At 31.4% G+C, this 16,211-nt stretch overlaps 2 protein-coding genes across 2 annotated transcripts in view; one reads left to right on the forward strand and one right to left on the reverse strand.

Moving 5' to 3' along the window:
• LOC124352675 overlaps nt 1–16,211 on the forward strand; it is an 87,872-nt gene that overhangs the window by 19,936 nt on the left and 51,725 nt on the right. The gene's annotated exons all lie outside the window — the stretch shown is intronic.
• The window catches only part of LOC124352673 (phospholipase DDHD2), a 73,605-nt gene that overhangs the window by 2,774 nt on the left and 54,620 nt on the right, over nt 1–16,211 (reverse strand). The window contains exons 12-13 of the mRNA XM_046802252.1: nt 12,201–12,343; nt 2,865–3,067 (exon numbers count right to left, since the gene is read on the reverse strand). Of these exons, the coding sequence (XP_046658208.1) occupies nt 2,865–3,067; nt 12,201–12,343 (346 nt within the window). The remainder of the gene's footprint in view (nt 1–2,864; nt 3,068–12,200; nt 12,344–16,211) is intronic.

Consider the following 16,211-nt stretch of genomic DNA (forward strand, 5'->3'; position numbering starts at 1 on the left):
TCCAGAATGCAGTATCAAGTACTATTAGAATATACCAAAGGAGTCCCACAGGGATCATCTTGGGACCTGTCCTTTTCTTGATATATGTGGATAACATCCATGCTTCAGCCTTATATGAGAAAATCATTCCATACACAAATGACATGACTCTCCATTTCCGGGCTGATTCTCTGACTTCTTTGGAGATTCTGACCTTAATTGATTTTAATTCCTGCATTCGAAATTTTCTGGTAAGTAACCTGAAAACTAATCATGAAAAGACAAATTACATAAACTTCTGTATATATGGGTTTGAATACTTATGAACCCCAACAGTAATGGTTAACAGTAATGGATAACATTGTTCTGGAGGAAACTTATTCTGCTTAATTTCTAGGAATACACTCAGATAAGGGGTTAACCTGGGAAGTTCACATTGTAAGTGTATGTGCAAAATTGGTAACCAGGATTTTTGTTCTTAGAAATTTATTAAAGCTTTGTATGTTTGATGTTTCAATAATGGTTTACTACGGATTAATAACTCCATACCTGTTGTATGGAATTTATCTGTGGGGCAATTGTGGCGTATCAAACTTGGAAAGAGTATTCAGACTGCAAAAAAGCTGTTCGAATCATCGCAAAATAGAACGACAGAGAGTCATGTCGAAGTGCCTTCAGGGAGGTCAACTTGCTAACTCTACACAGTTAGTATATTTTAAAGACTTCATTTTACTGTTAATTTCAGTGTATATTATGAGACAAGAGTTCAGGAGCGCTTTCAAGCCCGACACCATAGAACAGCAGCATTTGAACGCCTCCCTTTTCAAGCTCAAGATAAAATTCATTAACAGTTTCCCTAAAACAATAGATTTAGAAACAAATCCAAAAACATTTAAAACCCAATTAAACCACTACCTGGTATCTTTGCTATTTACTCAGTTGGCGAGTTCATGGAGCACATGGAAAGTCGAGTGAATGGATTTAGTTTTAAAGATAAATACTGAGAAAAATTGGTGTTATTGACTATTGCAATACAATGTAATATATATTGTCAACACAACAAATATAGTCTACTCTATTTGAAAGCGCTAAGTTATGATGTATATTTGTCTTTAAAATATATTTCTGGTTGAACTTAACACTTAGAGTGCTAATCCCGTAATTTTACGGAACGGCGAAACTTCCGAAGAATGCTAATCCCGTAGTTTTACGTGGTTGTCATTTCAATTGGCATTATATTACATTGTCCGTATTTAAACGGGTTTTACCTACTCTACAATGTTATTTGGGTTTCTAGTAACACAATTTACCGCTAGAAAGCGTCAGATGTATTGTTTGAGCTTAATGACAAAGCAACTTCGGCCGCGTTGTTTACGTGCCGCTGACGTGACGTTCGTTGCAACCGGCAGTCGATGTCGCAATCATGGCTTCTCGCAGCTTGAACGACGTTGCGATCAGTGAGGTATTAGATGAAGATAGTTTTATTGGTGTAGATAGTATTTTTGACGATTCTGACATTGATCCTGATTTAATAGAAGAAGATTAGACACATACTTCAGGTAAGAATAAGTAAGTCTATTTATCATATAAACATCAGTCTAAAAGTTTGGTTATGTTATTGTTTTCGTGAATCAAACTATAATATTTGTATTATAATAAATTAACTTTATTCAACTAATATTTTATTCTTATGAATAAAATGAAAATATATTCATATTTTACATAGTATATTATTATGTTACAGATGCTGAAAACAGTGCTGACAGCGAAAGTGATGCCGACGCATCAATATGACGGCATAGTTTTTTGTCAAAAAACTACAAAACATAAAAACATGATTTGTATTATTCAAAGGACAGTTTATATTTGTAAATGGTCATTGTAAATAATTGTATACATGCTTAGTTTAGTAAGTTAGATAAAAAAACTGTCTCAAAAAATAATTTTTTTTCCAAAAATATATGTTTTTAAAAAACATTTTTTGTGTGTAGTTTTTTAAAAAACCACTAACAATCTCACGTTAAAAGAAAGACGAAAGTAAGCTGAATTAAGGAATGTAAGTATTTTTTTCATACCTTAAATACTTTTTTTTAAATAAATTTTTGAAAACCACTAAAAACGCCCAGCATTCTACAGAGTTACATGTCATTTAGGGCCAGCACTCAAAGTGTTAAAGCTTTAGTGGTTAGACCACTTTATAATAAAGTACATGTGTTCAATAGCTATACACATACACTTCTGACAGATTTTCTTGATCGTGGCAACAAGACAAACTCTATATCAGTATCTCTCTGAACGTTTTTATACCAAATACGTTAAGTTATATTTAATGTAACTTATTTTATAACTTAGTCATGAACTACTGCAAAGTACTGTTGTTTGGCCTCTGACACCTCAAGAAGTGGGCATACATACAAGTATATTTCAAGTGAAAAAATTTGTGTGACAGAATATTTTTGCATGGTACTGAAAGAGTTTGCAGGCAGTTTCAGGGACCTTGGTAGCTAAAGGAATATTGTAGTAACGTTTGACACAAATGAGTTATAAACTATTCCATTCTATGTTAGAAACGTTCATTAACATAAAAGTTTTTCTGGAAATATATGTAGTGTTTTTGTTTTGTTTTGTTTTTTTAATAAAAGGAGAAGCCGATCTCTTATGCCTTATTCTGCCCGTCCTCTTGGGCCACTGGCCTGTGCGAGGATCTTATCAAACAGAATAAGGGGGAGAGTCGATACAGTACAAGGTCAATGGTACTGATAAAAAGTGCAACGGTCACCGACAGGATTTGAATCTGCGTTATCTCTAACTCAGACTCAAAGCCCAACGTCTTAGACCACTCGGCCATCGGCACACCCCCTTGGAGTGAGGAGTGCACTACTCACCAGTAGCAGACGTGGCTACTGAGAGCGAACAGGTACTCGTTGAAGCTTTCCAAAGGTGCCTCTTGCAGCACGTAGTCTATCCTGCGACCACCACCATTGAGCTGTCCCATCCGCACCTCAGGACCAGGGTGGGTGTCAGGTGAGTGACTTCTAGTTGCGTCACTATCACTTGGACACGATTGCCTTATCTCGTTCTCAATGACCTGTCAAAAACATTAGATATTAATACTTGAATTTGTTACTTTCAATTTACCAACCAAAAAGTGGAGAAAAAATGTGAATATGGAAAAAAAAAAATATGGTAAACAAATCCTTGAAAATCTCTAAGAGTCTAGATGTACGTGTAATTGAATTATTTACTCTTATCTATGACCCTGTTTGATACATATGATCCAAGATACAGACTAGACAAAGTCCGTGTCTGCCAAGATTTGTTGACAGTTTTGAGACTTGGGCACCAATCATGCTACACAACTAACAATTTTACTAACAGTCTATGAAATGTCAAAAAAATACTTATGCAGATAGTGTAAATTAACAGTATGGCTAAACAACTCAGTATCTGATAATAAAAATATTTAACTCTGGAAACAACAAAATATCATTTCTCAAAAAATATTTAAAACTCAATTTTGCAACATACAAAAAGTTTGTTGATTCCCAAAAAGTTTTTAAGAATTATTTTAATAAGAAGACGAACTACGCACAAAATATACACAAAATCCAAACATTTGTTTTCTTTTTCAATGTAAATATTTACTTCTGTTTTTCAGTTTTTTGTGGAAATAAACGTGATTTGATTTATTTATTTATTTGAACATTCATAAATGAAAAGACAAGATTTTGAACGTTCATTTACACATAACATAACTATCCCTTCTTTTTTAGCAATAAATAAAGAACAGTAAATGATAATGCACAATAATTTGTAAAAGTTACAATTTGCTGCAGTTGACCAGACGTGTTATTATTTTTTATAGAAACTTCAAAGATGCACCAATGAAAAGTTCCATTTCTGGAGTTATGGTTAATTAAGTGTTTTTACATAGGAGTTATAGTTCCTTGTAAAAGATTAATGAAATTATGATTTAATTTGAAAAATTACAAACAAACATAAGTTTTATAAGTCAGAAAACTGATGAATATTATTTTATTTTTACACACACACACGCGCCCGCACGCACGCACGCACACACACACACACACACTACACAAAAGCCTAAGATCTGTAATCTCATTTGACTGTCTTTATAATAGTTGTTGTCAGTCAGCATTTCACGACGCAGCTGTTTCAAAAGTAACCATTTTGTTGGTTGTTATATCACCCGACATGAGAACTCCCGAGTCAGACTGAGTGGTTCATTGTTTGTTGGGCCTGTTGACGTTGTGATAAAACAGTTATACTGTATTTTTCACATTTCAATTTATATTTATTTAATAATGAAATAAGTAAATTATTTAAGGAAAGAGTTTTCGGGAATACACCAAATTTTCTTTTTATTGGAGACATAAATCTTAATATTTTAGATGGAAATAATACCACAATTGACGAGTATAAATCTTTAATGGCAAGCTATGGGTTGGAAAGTATGATTAACGAGCCAACTAGAATAACAGAGCAGTCTGAAACATGTATTGACCATGTGTTTGCTAGAGTAGCAAATAGAAGTTGCGTATCGGTAAATGCACATGTAAGGCATCTGGGTATAACGGATCATAGTCTTTGTCAAATCACAGTCGGTGTCGTGGAGCGTGTGGATGGGGGGAAGGGTGGGTGCCCTCCCCCTCCCACTCCGCGCTTCCGCACAGACTATACATTGTTGGAACAGCTGATAGATACGGCTGACTGGACAGCTGTTTATAGAAATAATGACGCGTCGTCTGCTTTCGACACTTTCTTTGAAATATTTTTAAACTTGATTGAACGGAGCAAGACATTGATCACTGAAAACGATTGCACATTCAAACATCTCAAACCTTGGATTAATGATTTTATATGTAAGAAAATTAAAAGAAGGAATAATTTATTTAAAACTGTAAAAAAACACCCAGCTAATATAAATTTAAGAAATTATTACAACTCATACAGAAATAAATTACAGAAAAGTATCGCTCAGTTAAAAGAAGACTATTACAAAAGAAGGTTTGAACAATGTAGTGGTAATTCAAGGACTATGTGGAAATTGATTAATGACTTAACAGGTCAGACTAGAGAAGTAGATAGTCAAGTCAAAATAGAGGTTAATAATACCATAATTTCTGATCATAAAGAAGTAGCCAATGAGCTAAATAACTTTTTCTTAGGTATAGTAAATAGTTTAAACTTAGGCAGTAATGTTACAAATCAGTTTTTAGAATTGCAGTATAAAACCAATTTTCCTGTAAAATTAGAAAGAAAATCAATTTTTCTTGAGCCAGTTTTATCTGAAGAACTTATTGCTGTAGTAAATAGTTTAAAGAGTAACACAGCCCCAGGCATTGATGGTATCAGTACGCAGTTAGTTAAAAGAGTTTATTTGAAAATAATTGGCGTCCTTCTTTACATTATTAATTTAAGTTTTAAAAGTGGAGTTTTTCCTGCAAAACTTAAGGTTGCTGTTGTAATACCTATTCATAAAAATGGATCCAAAAGCCTTTGCAATAACTATAGACCAATTTCTTTACTGTCATGTTTTTCGAAGGTTTTTGAAAAACTTATGAAACATAGGCTCCTTAAATTTTTACATAGCACAAACTTTTTTAGTGATAAACAATTTGGATTTCGATCTGGGATGAATACAGAAAATGCATTGATAAATTTCATGACTAATGTATTTGTTGGATTGAATGAAGGTAAATGTGTTGCGGGTCTGTTTCTCGATATCAAGAAAGCGTTTGATACCGTCAATCATAAAGTTTTACTAGATAAGTTGTATAGTTGTGGGATCAGAGGCAATGTATTTAAGTGGTTTCAAAGTTATTTAGTAGGAAGAAAGCAATGCGTTAAAATAGGCTCAGTTTTTAGTGAGGTGGGTGATATACAGAGTGGCGTGCCCCAGGGCTCGGTCTTGGGAGCCATTTTGTTTATCATATACATTAATGATTTGTGTAATGCTAGGCTTAAAGGAAAGTTAACTTCCTTTGCAGATGATACTGCTTTTTGCTATGATAAATCCAACTGGGACTTAGTGCAGTCAGATATGACAAACGACCTTCGGGCTTTGCAGTGGTGGTTTACCACAAACCATATGCTGCTGAGCGCAGAAAAAACTAAGTTCATTTTATTTAGTCTTAAGGGTAGTTTTAACGCTTTTGAACAAGTAAAATACTCATGTGCTGATTGCCTCGATCAACAAGGTGTTTGTGTGAATAATAAATGTACATACATAAGTAGAACCAATGAAATCAAGTACCTAGGGGTTTTTGTGGACAAGGAGGTTTCTTGGAAAATTCATTTGAATAAACTTAAGGGTAAAATCAATAATATTTTAAGGTACTTTTATTTCTTGAAACATTTAAGTAACAGTGATGTTTTACGAACTTTGTATTTTGCTTTGGTGCAAAGTAGGTTAGAGTACGGAATTATACTATGGGGTAACACATTTAACACATATCTAAACCCAATTTTAATTCAACAAAAACATATAGTAAGATTAATTTTGTACAAGTCTAAATTTGAACACACACAACCTTTGTTTGTATCCCTAAGAATATTGCCTCTTAAGTATTTGTTTGTATATAAAGTTCTTAAACTGTTTTATTTAAAAAGTGGGAACATGCCCCAAAACGACAATGCTTATAAACAAAAACTAAGAAATGTTGATACTTTCATAGTACCTAAACCTAGAAATGTCTTTTTTACTAAAACCTACAGTTTTCTTGCGCCTAGAATGTTCAATTTGCTACCTAAAAAAATTAAGGTTGCAAAAAACAAGTATTTTTTTCAGTTCAGATTGAAAAAATGGCTTATTAAATTAGAAGATATAAGTTTTCTATTTACAATTCAACAATAGGTTTGTCCTAGTTAATATTTTGGTCACAATTTATTTAATAAAACCAATTTAGCTCAAAGTTTTTCTTACACACAAATGCAACAGTTTGTTCAAGCTAAAGTTAGTTTAAGTAAAGAACACATATTATTGCCATATCTTTAGTAATTAGAGGCTTTTTTGAAAAACCGACAACATTGTAAACTATTGCTTTCTGAACGCTCAATTTTCAATGTTTAATGTGAGCAGAAGGAACCTCTAATCAGGCTCTGCCTTAGAGGCCCTATATTTTCTTGAGAAAAATTGCAGTGTTTTTAAAAAATACGTATTAGTAGTTTATAAGTATACATTGTTATTAGTGTGTAGTTAAATACTCAAATGTAACTAATTCTTGATCAGTGCTGTATTTTGTATTTGTTGTAAAAATGTGTTCTCAAGAAATAAAATCATTCTTCTGTATATGACTCATTTATTATAATACATAGAATAGAATAGAATAGAATAGAATAGAATAGAATCTTTATTCACCACAAGATATTCCATAGAATACATAGGCAAGTCATGTAACTATGAGATTAATATTTCTACACACAAGCCATTGCTTACATAAATATAACCCAAGCCAATGGACTATTTTAAGACTACAGTAGGCCCTATAATATAAATAACAGCAATATAGTATTACAATACTAGTAAATATTTTAATCAAAATAGCATTTTATAAATTACAACAGGCCTAACTTAAACATTATAATAAACAACACATTGGACATTACAATAAATAGATATTATTTTACTTAAACATATATTTGTTTAGCACAAAGTGACAAAAGATTCTTTGAAAGCGTCAGGTCAGGCTAAAATCCAATTCGGACCAACTCTCAGAAAGAAATTCTTCCACTTTATAAAACGGATTTTTTAATAAAAAATTTATGATACAGATTTTAAATTTATCATTTTCTAAATTCTTGACTGGGTCGGGTAACTTATTCATTAATCGGCTTGATATAACTATGGGATTTCTTTCACTTTTTAATAGCCTATTTTGTGGTAAATTAATTAAATTTGCAGATCTAGTATTGTGGGAATGAATGGAGCTTCTTGTATGTACCTTGTCTAAATTAGCTCTCAAGTACATGAGACACTGAAATATGTATAGGGAATGTAAAGTCAATATTCTTAATTCAATAAATAATTGTTTACAATGGGCTAATCTATGGGAACCAGTAATTACTCTTATAGCTTTTTTTTGTGCAACAAATATATCTTCTGACTTGGGAGCACCACCCCATACTATTAAACCATAAGACATATGGGCATGAAATAAACCAAAATAGGCCTGCCTTAGGCCTTCCCTTTCCAACTCACCACTTAACCTTTTTAAAGCGTAAATGCTTTTACTAAGCCTACTTTTGAGGACAGATATGTGTTGGTGCCAATTAAGGGTTGGGTCTAAAGTTAATCCCAAGAACATTGGACTATCTAAGTTCATATTTTTTTCTTTAAGAGAAAAAAGTACAGTTTTGGTTTTTTCCTTGTTTAACACTAGTTCGTTAGCAGCCAACCAATTCTCAATGAGGGTTTGATTATATTTAGCATTTTCTAATGCCAGACTTTCACTATCATGCCTATTTAAGACAGTAGTGTCATCTGCATAGAGAATAATCTCCGCAGGAATATTACTACTGAGGTCGTTAACCATAATAATAAATAATAAAGGACCCAAAACAGATCCCTGCGGAACACCGCACGTGACAGGCAAGAGACATGAGGATTCATTACTGTCTTGTACATATTGTACTCTGTTCTCAAGGTAGGATTGAAAGATTTGAAGAGCCACACCCTTTACCCTAAAATACTCAAGCTTAGAAACTATAAGATCGTGTGAAACACAATCAAAGGCCTTGCTGAGGTCACAGAACGTGACCGCAGCAAGGTCCTTACCCTCAAAACAATCATGTATACCCTCAACTAGCTTTATAAGGGCATGTGTGGTAGATAACCCATTTCTATAGCCAAACTGATTGTTACATATTAGCCTATTCAATTCAAAATAAAACATTAATTGTTTGCCTATGATTAACTCTAAGACCTTAGAAAAGACAGGAACTACCGTTATAGGCCTATAATTATTCAAGTCATCTTTTTTACCTTTCTTAAATATAGGAATGACCTTGCTTATTTTTAAACAATCTGGGAAAATTCCTTGGGCCAAACATAAATTGATTAGCCTTGTCAAAGGATTCAAAATACAATCTATTATTTTTTTCAGTAAAACGTTACTCAAGCCATAATGGTCCTTACTATACTTACTAGACAAATGACTAACTGCATCCAAGACAATTTTTTCAGTTACATAGCTAAAACTTAACCCTACCATATGCTCAGGTACCTTGCAATTATTTACATACTGCATTGCTTTAAGCCCATTAGCTGCTACACTGTTTAATTTCGGCTTTACATTACTGGCAATGTTAATAAAAAACCTGTTATATTCATCTGATGAAAAAATATTTGGGTCTTTTGTTTTAGTTTCACCTTTCCTACTTTTATTTACAATCTGCCAAAGGGTTTTGCTCTGATTTCCTGACTCCTTTACTAGTTTAGAATTATATTGTTTTTTTGTGTGTTTAATTTGCTTGCGATAATCTTTTTTTTCAGATTTGTACAATACATTATACATTTCAAACTCATGCCCTTTTGAAGATTTTAAATGTTCATAAAGTAAGTGAAGCCTATCTTTTTTAGCACACAGCTCATCAGTGTACCACTCTACATTAGCCTTAGAACCAATATTTACTGTATTTTTCCTTTTAATCTTAACCTGTTTATTAAAGCTTAAATTAAAGTAATACCGAACTGTGAGCATAAAAGCATTGAACATTTCATTTACACTAGTTTTAGCAAATAAAATATCACTCCATTTTTCTTTGGCAAGGTAAAATCTGAATACATTGATGTTAGAGTCACTTAGAATAGGAACAGTCTTTAAGCTAGGACCCATATATGACAGTTCTTTTTTAGCAAGATAAGAGCTATTTTCCTTATAAGTATTGTTAACAATTAATAGCTGTCCCAAATGGTCACTCACATGACAGTTAATAACTGTAGCAGTACAATTTTGTAAGGTCAAAGAAGTAAAAAAATTATCTAAGCAGTTTTTACCTCGAGTAGGTTCGTGAATGGTCAGTTGTAGGCCATAAGTAAGACACAGGTTCACAAACTGGTCTGCGTCTTTATCACTAGTTAAAAATTTTAGATTAAAATCTCCACAAATTATAGATTTTTTGTCAAGTCTATTAATATATGATAGTACTTTTTCCATTGTATTGAGAAAAGAAATAAAATCTCCATTCATACTCCTGTAAACTGTAACCAGCACTAGGTCCAGGTCAACAACTTCAACACAGCACAGATCACAGTCCAATTCAACTGACAAACTATTAATTGCTTGATTTACCTTTACTTGTTGAGAAGAGTATCTTGAGTAAATAGCAGTCCCTCCATGACCAATAGTTGTTCTACAAAAATTAGACACTAGTAGCCTATCATTAATAAGTAAGTACTCGTTTAACTCGTCTTCCGACATCCAGTGTTCTGTTATGCACAGAAAATCTATGTCATACTCAGATAAAATCTGTTCAAGCAGCTGAACTTTATTTGATAAAGACTGTACATTCTGATGTAAGAAATTAATTGAAGTTATTTTAGAGGGCTCCTTACAGAATGTCTGGAGTTTTCCGAATGAGTAGTTTCACTAGGGTTGGGACAAACCAGGCCTACTGACATACGCCCAACACTTTCCACAATTTTATTAGCCAGCCACTTTTTCCCTTTTAAATTCAAGTGCGACCCATGTCTTGTATGTAGTGTTCTCTCTGCCGTGCTAGCCTTAACTAGAGTAACATTTTTATGTTTGTCACACAGTTCTTTTAGAGCAAAATTTGTATTGTTGACTTCAGTGTTAACACATGACCAGTTCACTAAGTCATGCCTTTTTGGCAAGTCTACAAGTATAATATTGCAAGTAGGCCTACCATTAAATTCTAATAGACTGGAAATTTCTTGAACAGCTTCCAATGATTCATTTTTTGATACATCATTCGTACCTGTTATAAGAACTACTACATCTTCACTTTCAACTTCATTTAGGTTATTGTAAATTTCAGCCACTTGTTTAGTCCGAGCACCTGGTCTCACAAAGCCAACAGCCTCATAAGAGGATACTTGTTGATTTATTTCCCATGACAAATCTCTACCGTGACTGTCGGCACATATCCATAATTTGAAGTGTAAAATTAATACACTTACATTAACTGTAAATATAATATTGATTATGGTATTACTTATATCAGATAGTTGATAAGTGATTGTGAAATAATATAATAGTTTGTGGTTTATGTTTTCATTCATCACAATTTATCAATTAATTTAGCTCTAGGATGACCAGTAAAGTACTAACCTATTTTGAATTCAATTAAATTTTAGAATAAGTAAATAAATTATGACTCTCTTCATACTTATAAGGCATTGATAAGTAAAATCAGTACATTTTTGGATTTTATTTTTACTACCTTTTCTTGTTAAAATAAAAATAACAACTTGTTTGTTTTTACGAGAAAATTTCCTACATAATATATAAATTGAAATTATAATTGGTTATTTTGAAAATTTATATCGTCTTTACTGCTTTTTAAGCGTTTTTTTTTTTTTTTTTTTTTAGTATAAAAAACACGAATTATTCAACACTATTGATAGGTTATAGGTTTTGCAATTAATAACAATTCAAACAATCATATTAATCTACTGTCCTCTCAATTTCCTATGTTATTGAGAGTTATTTAAAAGCAATATACGTGATTTAAGATTCTCTAAAAATGTTTAAATAAAAGTGACATTTGGAATTTTTGTAATGTTTCAATTAATATCAACATAGTAAAAAAACTAATATGGGTATTTATAAAAATAAAGAGTTTTTGTGGAAACAAATAAATTTCAAAATTGCTATATGTGTTGGAATTAATTAGAACAAGTTCTTACTGTTTTTAAGGCCATCTGATTTTGCCATTGGAAAAATTGGATTTTTCTTCAGACAGTGATATTACAACATATATTCTAAAAATTTTGTTGTGCCAGATTATAATCCATAGAATATAAATATTGCAATAATATATAACACTCTATGGGTCTAGCTTATTATGTGGATTCTCTACAAAATTTTTAGTGAACCTCTGAACAAAGGCAAAGATCGGCTTGCCACCCACAAAAATTCTGACTGCCACTTCTAGGGTTAATGTACATAAATAAATAAAATGACAAAAGTATGGAATTCCTTATCAACAGGAAAAGGAATTCTTTAACACACTACCTTATTGACTTCTTGTTCAATGGCATGATCATCGGTTCGGTGGAACATGGCGAGTTGGTAAACAGTATTCCATGTGTTCTTGACAGACTCCACCAACCGCTGCTTTAGGGCTGTTCCCACATGTTCCAGTGTGTCCTTCAGTTCTGTGGAACAAATAAACAACTCACTCAACAGTATTCTCCCTATGCATTCTGGTCCTGTATTAACCCTGCATCTGGCAGTTGAAATTCCTATAATGACAGACACTAGTTTGCTATTTGTGCACACCTTCATTCAAATCTATGCACAATATTTATTATTGAAGTAAAGTAAACACTATTATATATTTTATTTTTCATTACAAAACAAGGAACATTTATATGTAGTTGGATTAATTTTTTTATTTAAATTTACGTTTTGTTTTTCATTATGAGTGGAAAAAATGAAAAGTAAAACAAAAATATCCAAAAGTAAATCCTTATAAAATATAGAAATATTTTTTATTACTTTTCAAAATATGAACTATGTTTAAAAAGAGGGTTTTTTTATGCAAAACAGAATAAAAATCCACTTTCACCAAAATTTATATTTCGTTTTTGGTAAATAGTAAAATGTGTTTTTACAAAAAATTACATATTCACATTCTAACATTTTTTTTTTCTGTATGTTTATTATATTTTAAGACCTTTTCTATATTGTAGTGAATAAAAAGTTCAAAAAATAATAATATTTTTGTTTGTTTTTTTGTACACTTTTATATCTAAAAAGGTTTGTTAAAAATCCTAAGAAGTATTTTGTCAAGAAATAAAAGTTGTAAAAAACACATAATATACCGTCAGAAAAAGCTTGAAATGAAGTATATTTATTATAATAAAAACTCATTGTGTAATAATAATAACCTTGCACAGATCCTTTAAAGTTGTTTTGGAGAATTTAGTATTTTAACAATTTATGGACTCTTGTGACAGTCCAGTACTAAAAAATCTAGCGAATTCTTTTACTTAACACTTTGATCATTATAATGGTATAAGAAATGCAATTCTTAACTGAACAAATTTAAGCTTTTACTTTTTAAAAACTATTTATATGGAATTAAAACTGATTGGCAGATCAACTATGTTCGACAAAGAACAAAATTATAATAAATTTGAAAAATGTGAAGATTTTATTTCAATAAGTAAAACGCTAAACAATAGTTTTGTGCATAATAAGGCACATGTGTAACATTTATGATTTTATACTTAGTAATGTGTATTACTTTGGTTTTTCTTATCTTTAAGATCCATTACTACTTTTGTAATAATTTTAAATGTAAACTGTGGAACTTTTGTGACATGAAACACTGTGTTTTTTTTTTTAATATTTAAACAATTTATTCCTTTGTAAAATATGTATACAGTAAGAATAAAGAATACATTTACCTGAATTGAGCATTCTATTTATTACATAGTTAATATGTAATAATTCAAGGCCTTACCATAATTTAGAAACACACAACATATTTTTATCAACAAAAACTGTAGATTCTCCTCATTACTGATATCCAACCTACTTTGATAAGTCAAATAACAAAACAAAGAATGTGCCAGTTATAAGGTTTTGCTCAAGCAGCTATTGTGTTAATAGTTTACATATGAAATGGATCACTACAGTGAAACAGTAAGTTTTAATTATATTTTTACAGATCAATATGTCTAATTTGTTTGTAATATCAAGGTTAAAGTACCTATTTGTTTGTTTCCAGAATTTTGTTCGGTTATGGTTAATTTGTGTTAATACTTCACAGTTTTTTTACAACTTATACCAACAAGCGTTATGTAGTGTTAATTTATTATATTTCAAATTAATTTTTAGTTTACATGAGACAACACTAAATATTTTACGATATAATAAAACAAATTATTTTGGAATGTCTAATGAAGATGATTAAACAATAAATAACAATAGTAATGGTAATAAATAAAAGAAACTGAAAAAGGACAAATTTATAATTTTTTAAATTAAAATATGATAGTTTACAAATAAAATCCAGATAAATACTCATACTGAAGTGCAGAACATCGATGGCTTGACTGTTATTTACACTTTGTACAGAAAAACTTTTTATACATGAATTTAAGTTGCAGATAACTTATTTATTTCAGTTTTGGTCTGTATTAGGTGCACAAATTATATGTTTGATTAAAAAAGTATTTTGAGAATATTTTTAATAACCTGGACAAGTTGACTATCTGGATGTATGCTTATCCCAGTTGATCTGGATTATCTATACTCTACTGTAATTTATATTTATTCTTACAAACAGAATATTATAGTCTGATACTGTTATCAGTTGTATGCAGTTAGTTAAACGATATAGCAGCTCATTACACTTACTTTAGGTGTAAACAAATTTTTACTTTTCCCACTATTATTGTGTAGTTCTAACATTTCATAAAATGAGCTGTGTCAACAAAAGATATGAAAAAACTAAAGAACATTGGTTTATCAACATATAAGTTTATTATCAGAAGATTTTTGCTTATACACATTAAGTCCAATATCATTTGCTATCAAAGGAAACTATTCAGAAGCTGATTAAAAAAAATTATTGGTGTAACTAAAACATTTTGATCTACTGACTTTATCATAGTTCTTATGCTTACATGGTCGGTGTCATAACTAACATCAAAATCTTCTAGTTCACACCACATCAAAACATTGCTTACACAGTTAACTTCTTGAAATATTTTAGCCTCACTTTGGAGAGCCACCTTCAGTCAACACATGTCAAACCGAAATTGCCATAATAAGCAGTTGTCTGAATGTTTTAAGCCTGTTTTTAGATTTAACACATTGAATACGGAGCCTGAGTATAGGTCATACTTTATTATAAGGTAGTCTAACACTCAAGCTTTACGTTCAACCAGAAATTTATCTTAAATAAAAATTCCCCATCATAACTTAGCGCTTTCAAATTGTATTTGGTTATTTAATATACATAACTGTCAGGTAATTGCAGTTAATAATGTGCAGGCGCTTTAAAGACTATTATCTTTTGCAGCGTCACTTGGTGGCGAGTTACATCAATGGGCATAGCATATAAACCTTCTCCGTGGAAAAATACATATATATACAAATTTTCATAATGATCGTTCAAATAGTTCACGATTCCATAAAGGACAAACACACAAACATTAATTTATATATATATACTAGCGGGCCCGGCGCGCTTTGCTGCGCATTTCAATAATTTTTTGCAAAAGTTGCCCGCGGCTTCGCACGCAATTTCCCGTTGAAAACAGTACACTATATTCACTTATTCTTTTTCTATCACATTCTAAACATTGCTGAGATAATTGATAGTCGTTCCATCGTGAGCCTCTTGGGCGTATTATGAAGGTATGTACCATATTCCTGCCTCTATCTAGCTGTTACCCACGGCTTCGCACGCAAATCTTAAGAACCGAAGTCCTTATATTACTTAGTAAATTTTTTTTTTACTATAATAAATTTTAGATTAAATTAGTTATATCTCCGATGCCACGATTGAGCTTGCTTTGTTGTCTCGATCGAGAGAATATGTACACACGGAGTTTTGAGAACCATACTTCTGTCAAAAAAAACAACTAAGGTTGATTTTATAACATTCTTTATATTTGTAGCCAACGTAAGATAGTAATTATGATATCTGCATTACTCTTCTGATCAAGCATGAGCATGGTTTATATTAAATAAATATTGCAGTTAAAGGTGAATTTTTACGTCAAATTTGAATTGTATTATCTGGATAGTAAAGTCTATGTTTAACAGTGATTGCAAAAACAGTTTAAACAAAATTTGTCGTTTCTCTTAAGCTTACTCTATGCTTTAAAACTATAAGTGTAATATATGTTTACAAAGAACAGCTGATTAAAAATTTTAAAAGACGTTAACATATGTTTGCTGCAATGAATTTCTTATGGGTATTTCTGTAACCAGTGGGGCGGAATCCTGAATCGGGAAAGGGATGGGCGTAGCTTATAAACCTTCTCCGTGGAAAAATACATATAC

This window comes from Homalodisca vitripennis, chromosome 1 (assembly GCF_021130785.1).
Source record: "Homalodisca vitripennis isolate AUS2020 chromosome 1, UT_GWSS_2.1, whole genome shotgun sequence".
Lineage (NCBI taxonomy): Eukaryota > Metazoa > Arthropoda > Insecta > Hemiptera > Cicadellidae > Homalodisca > Homalodisca vitripennis.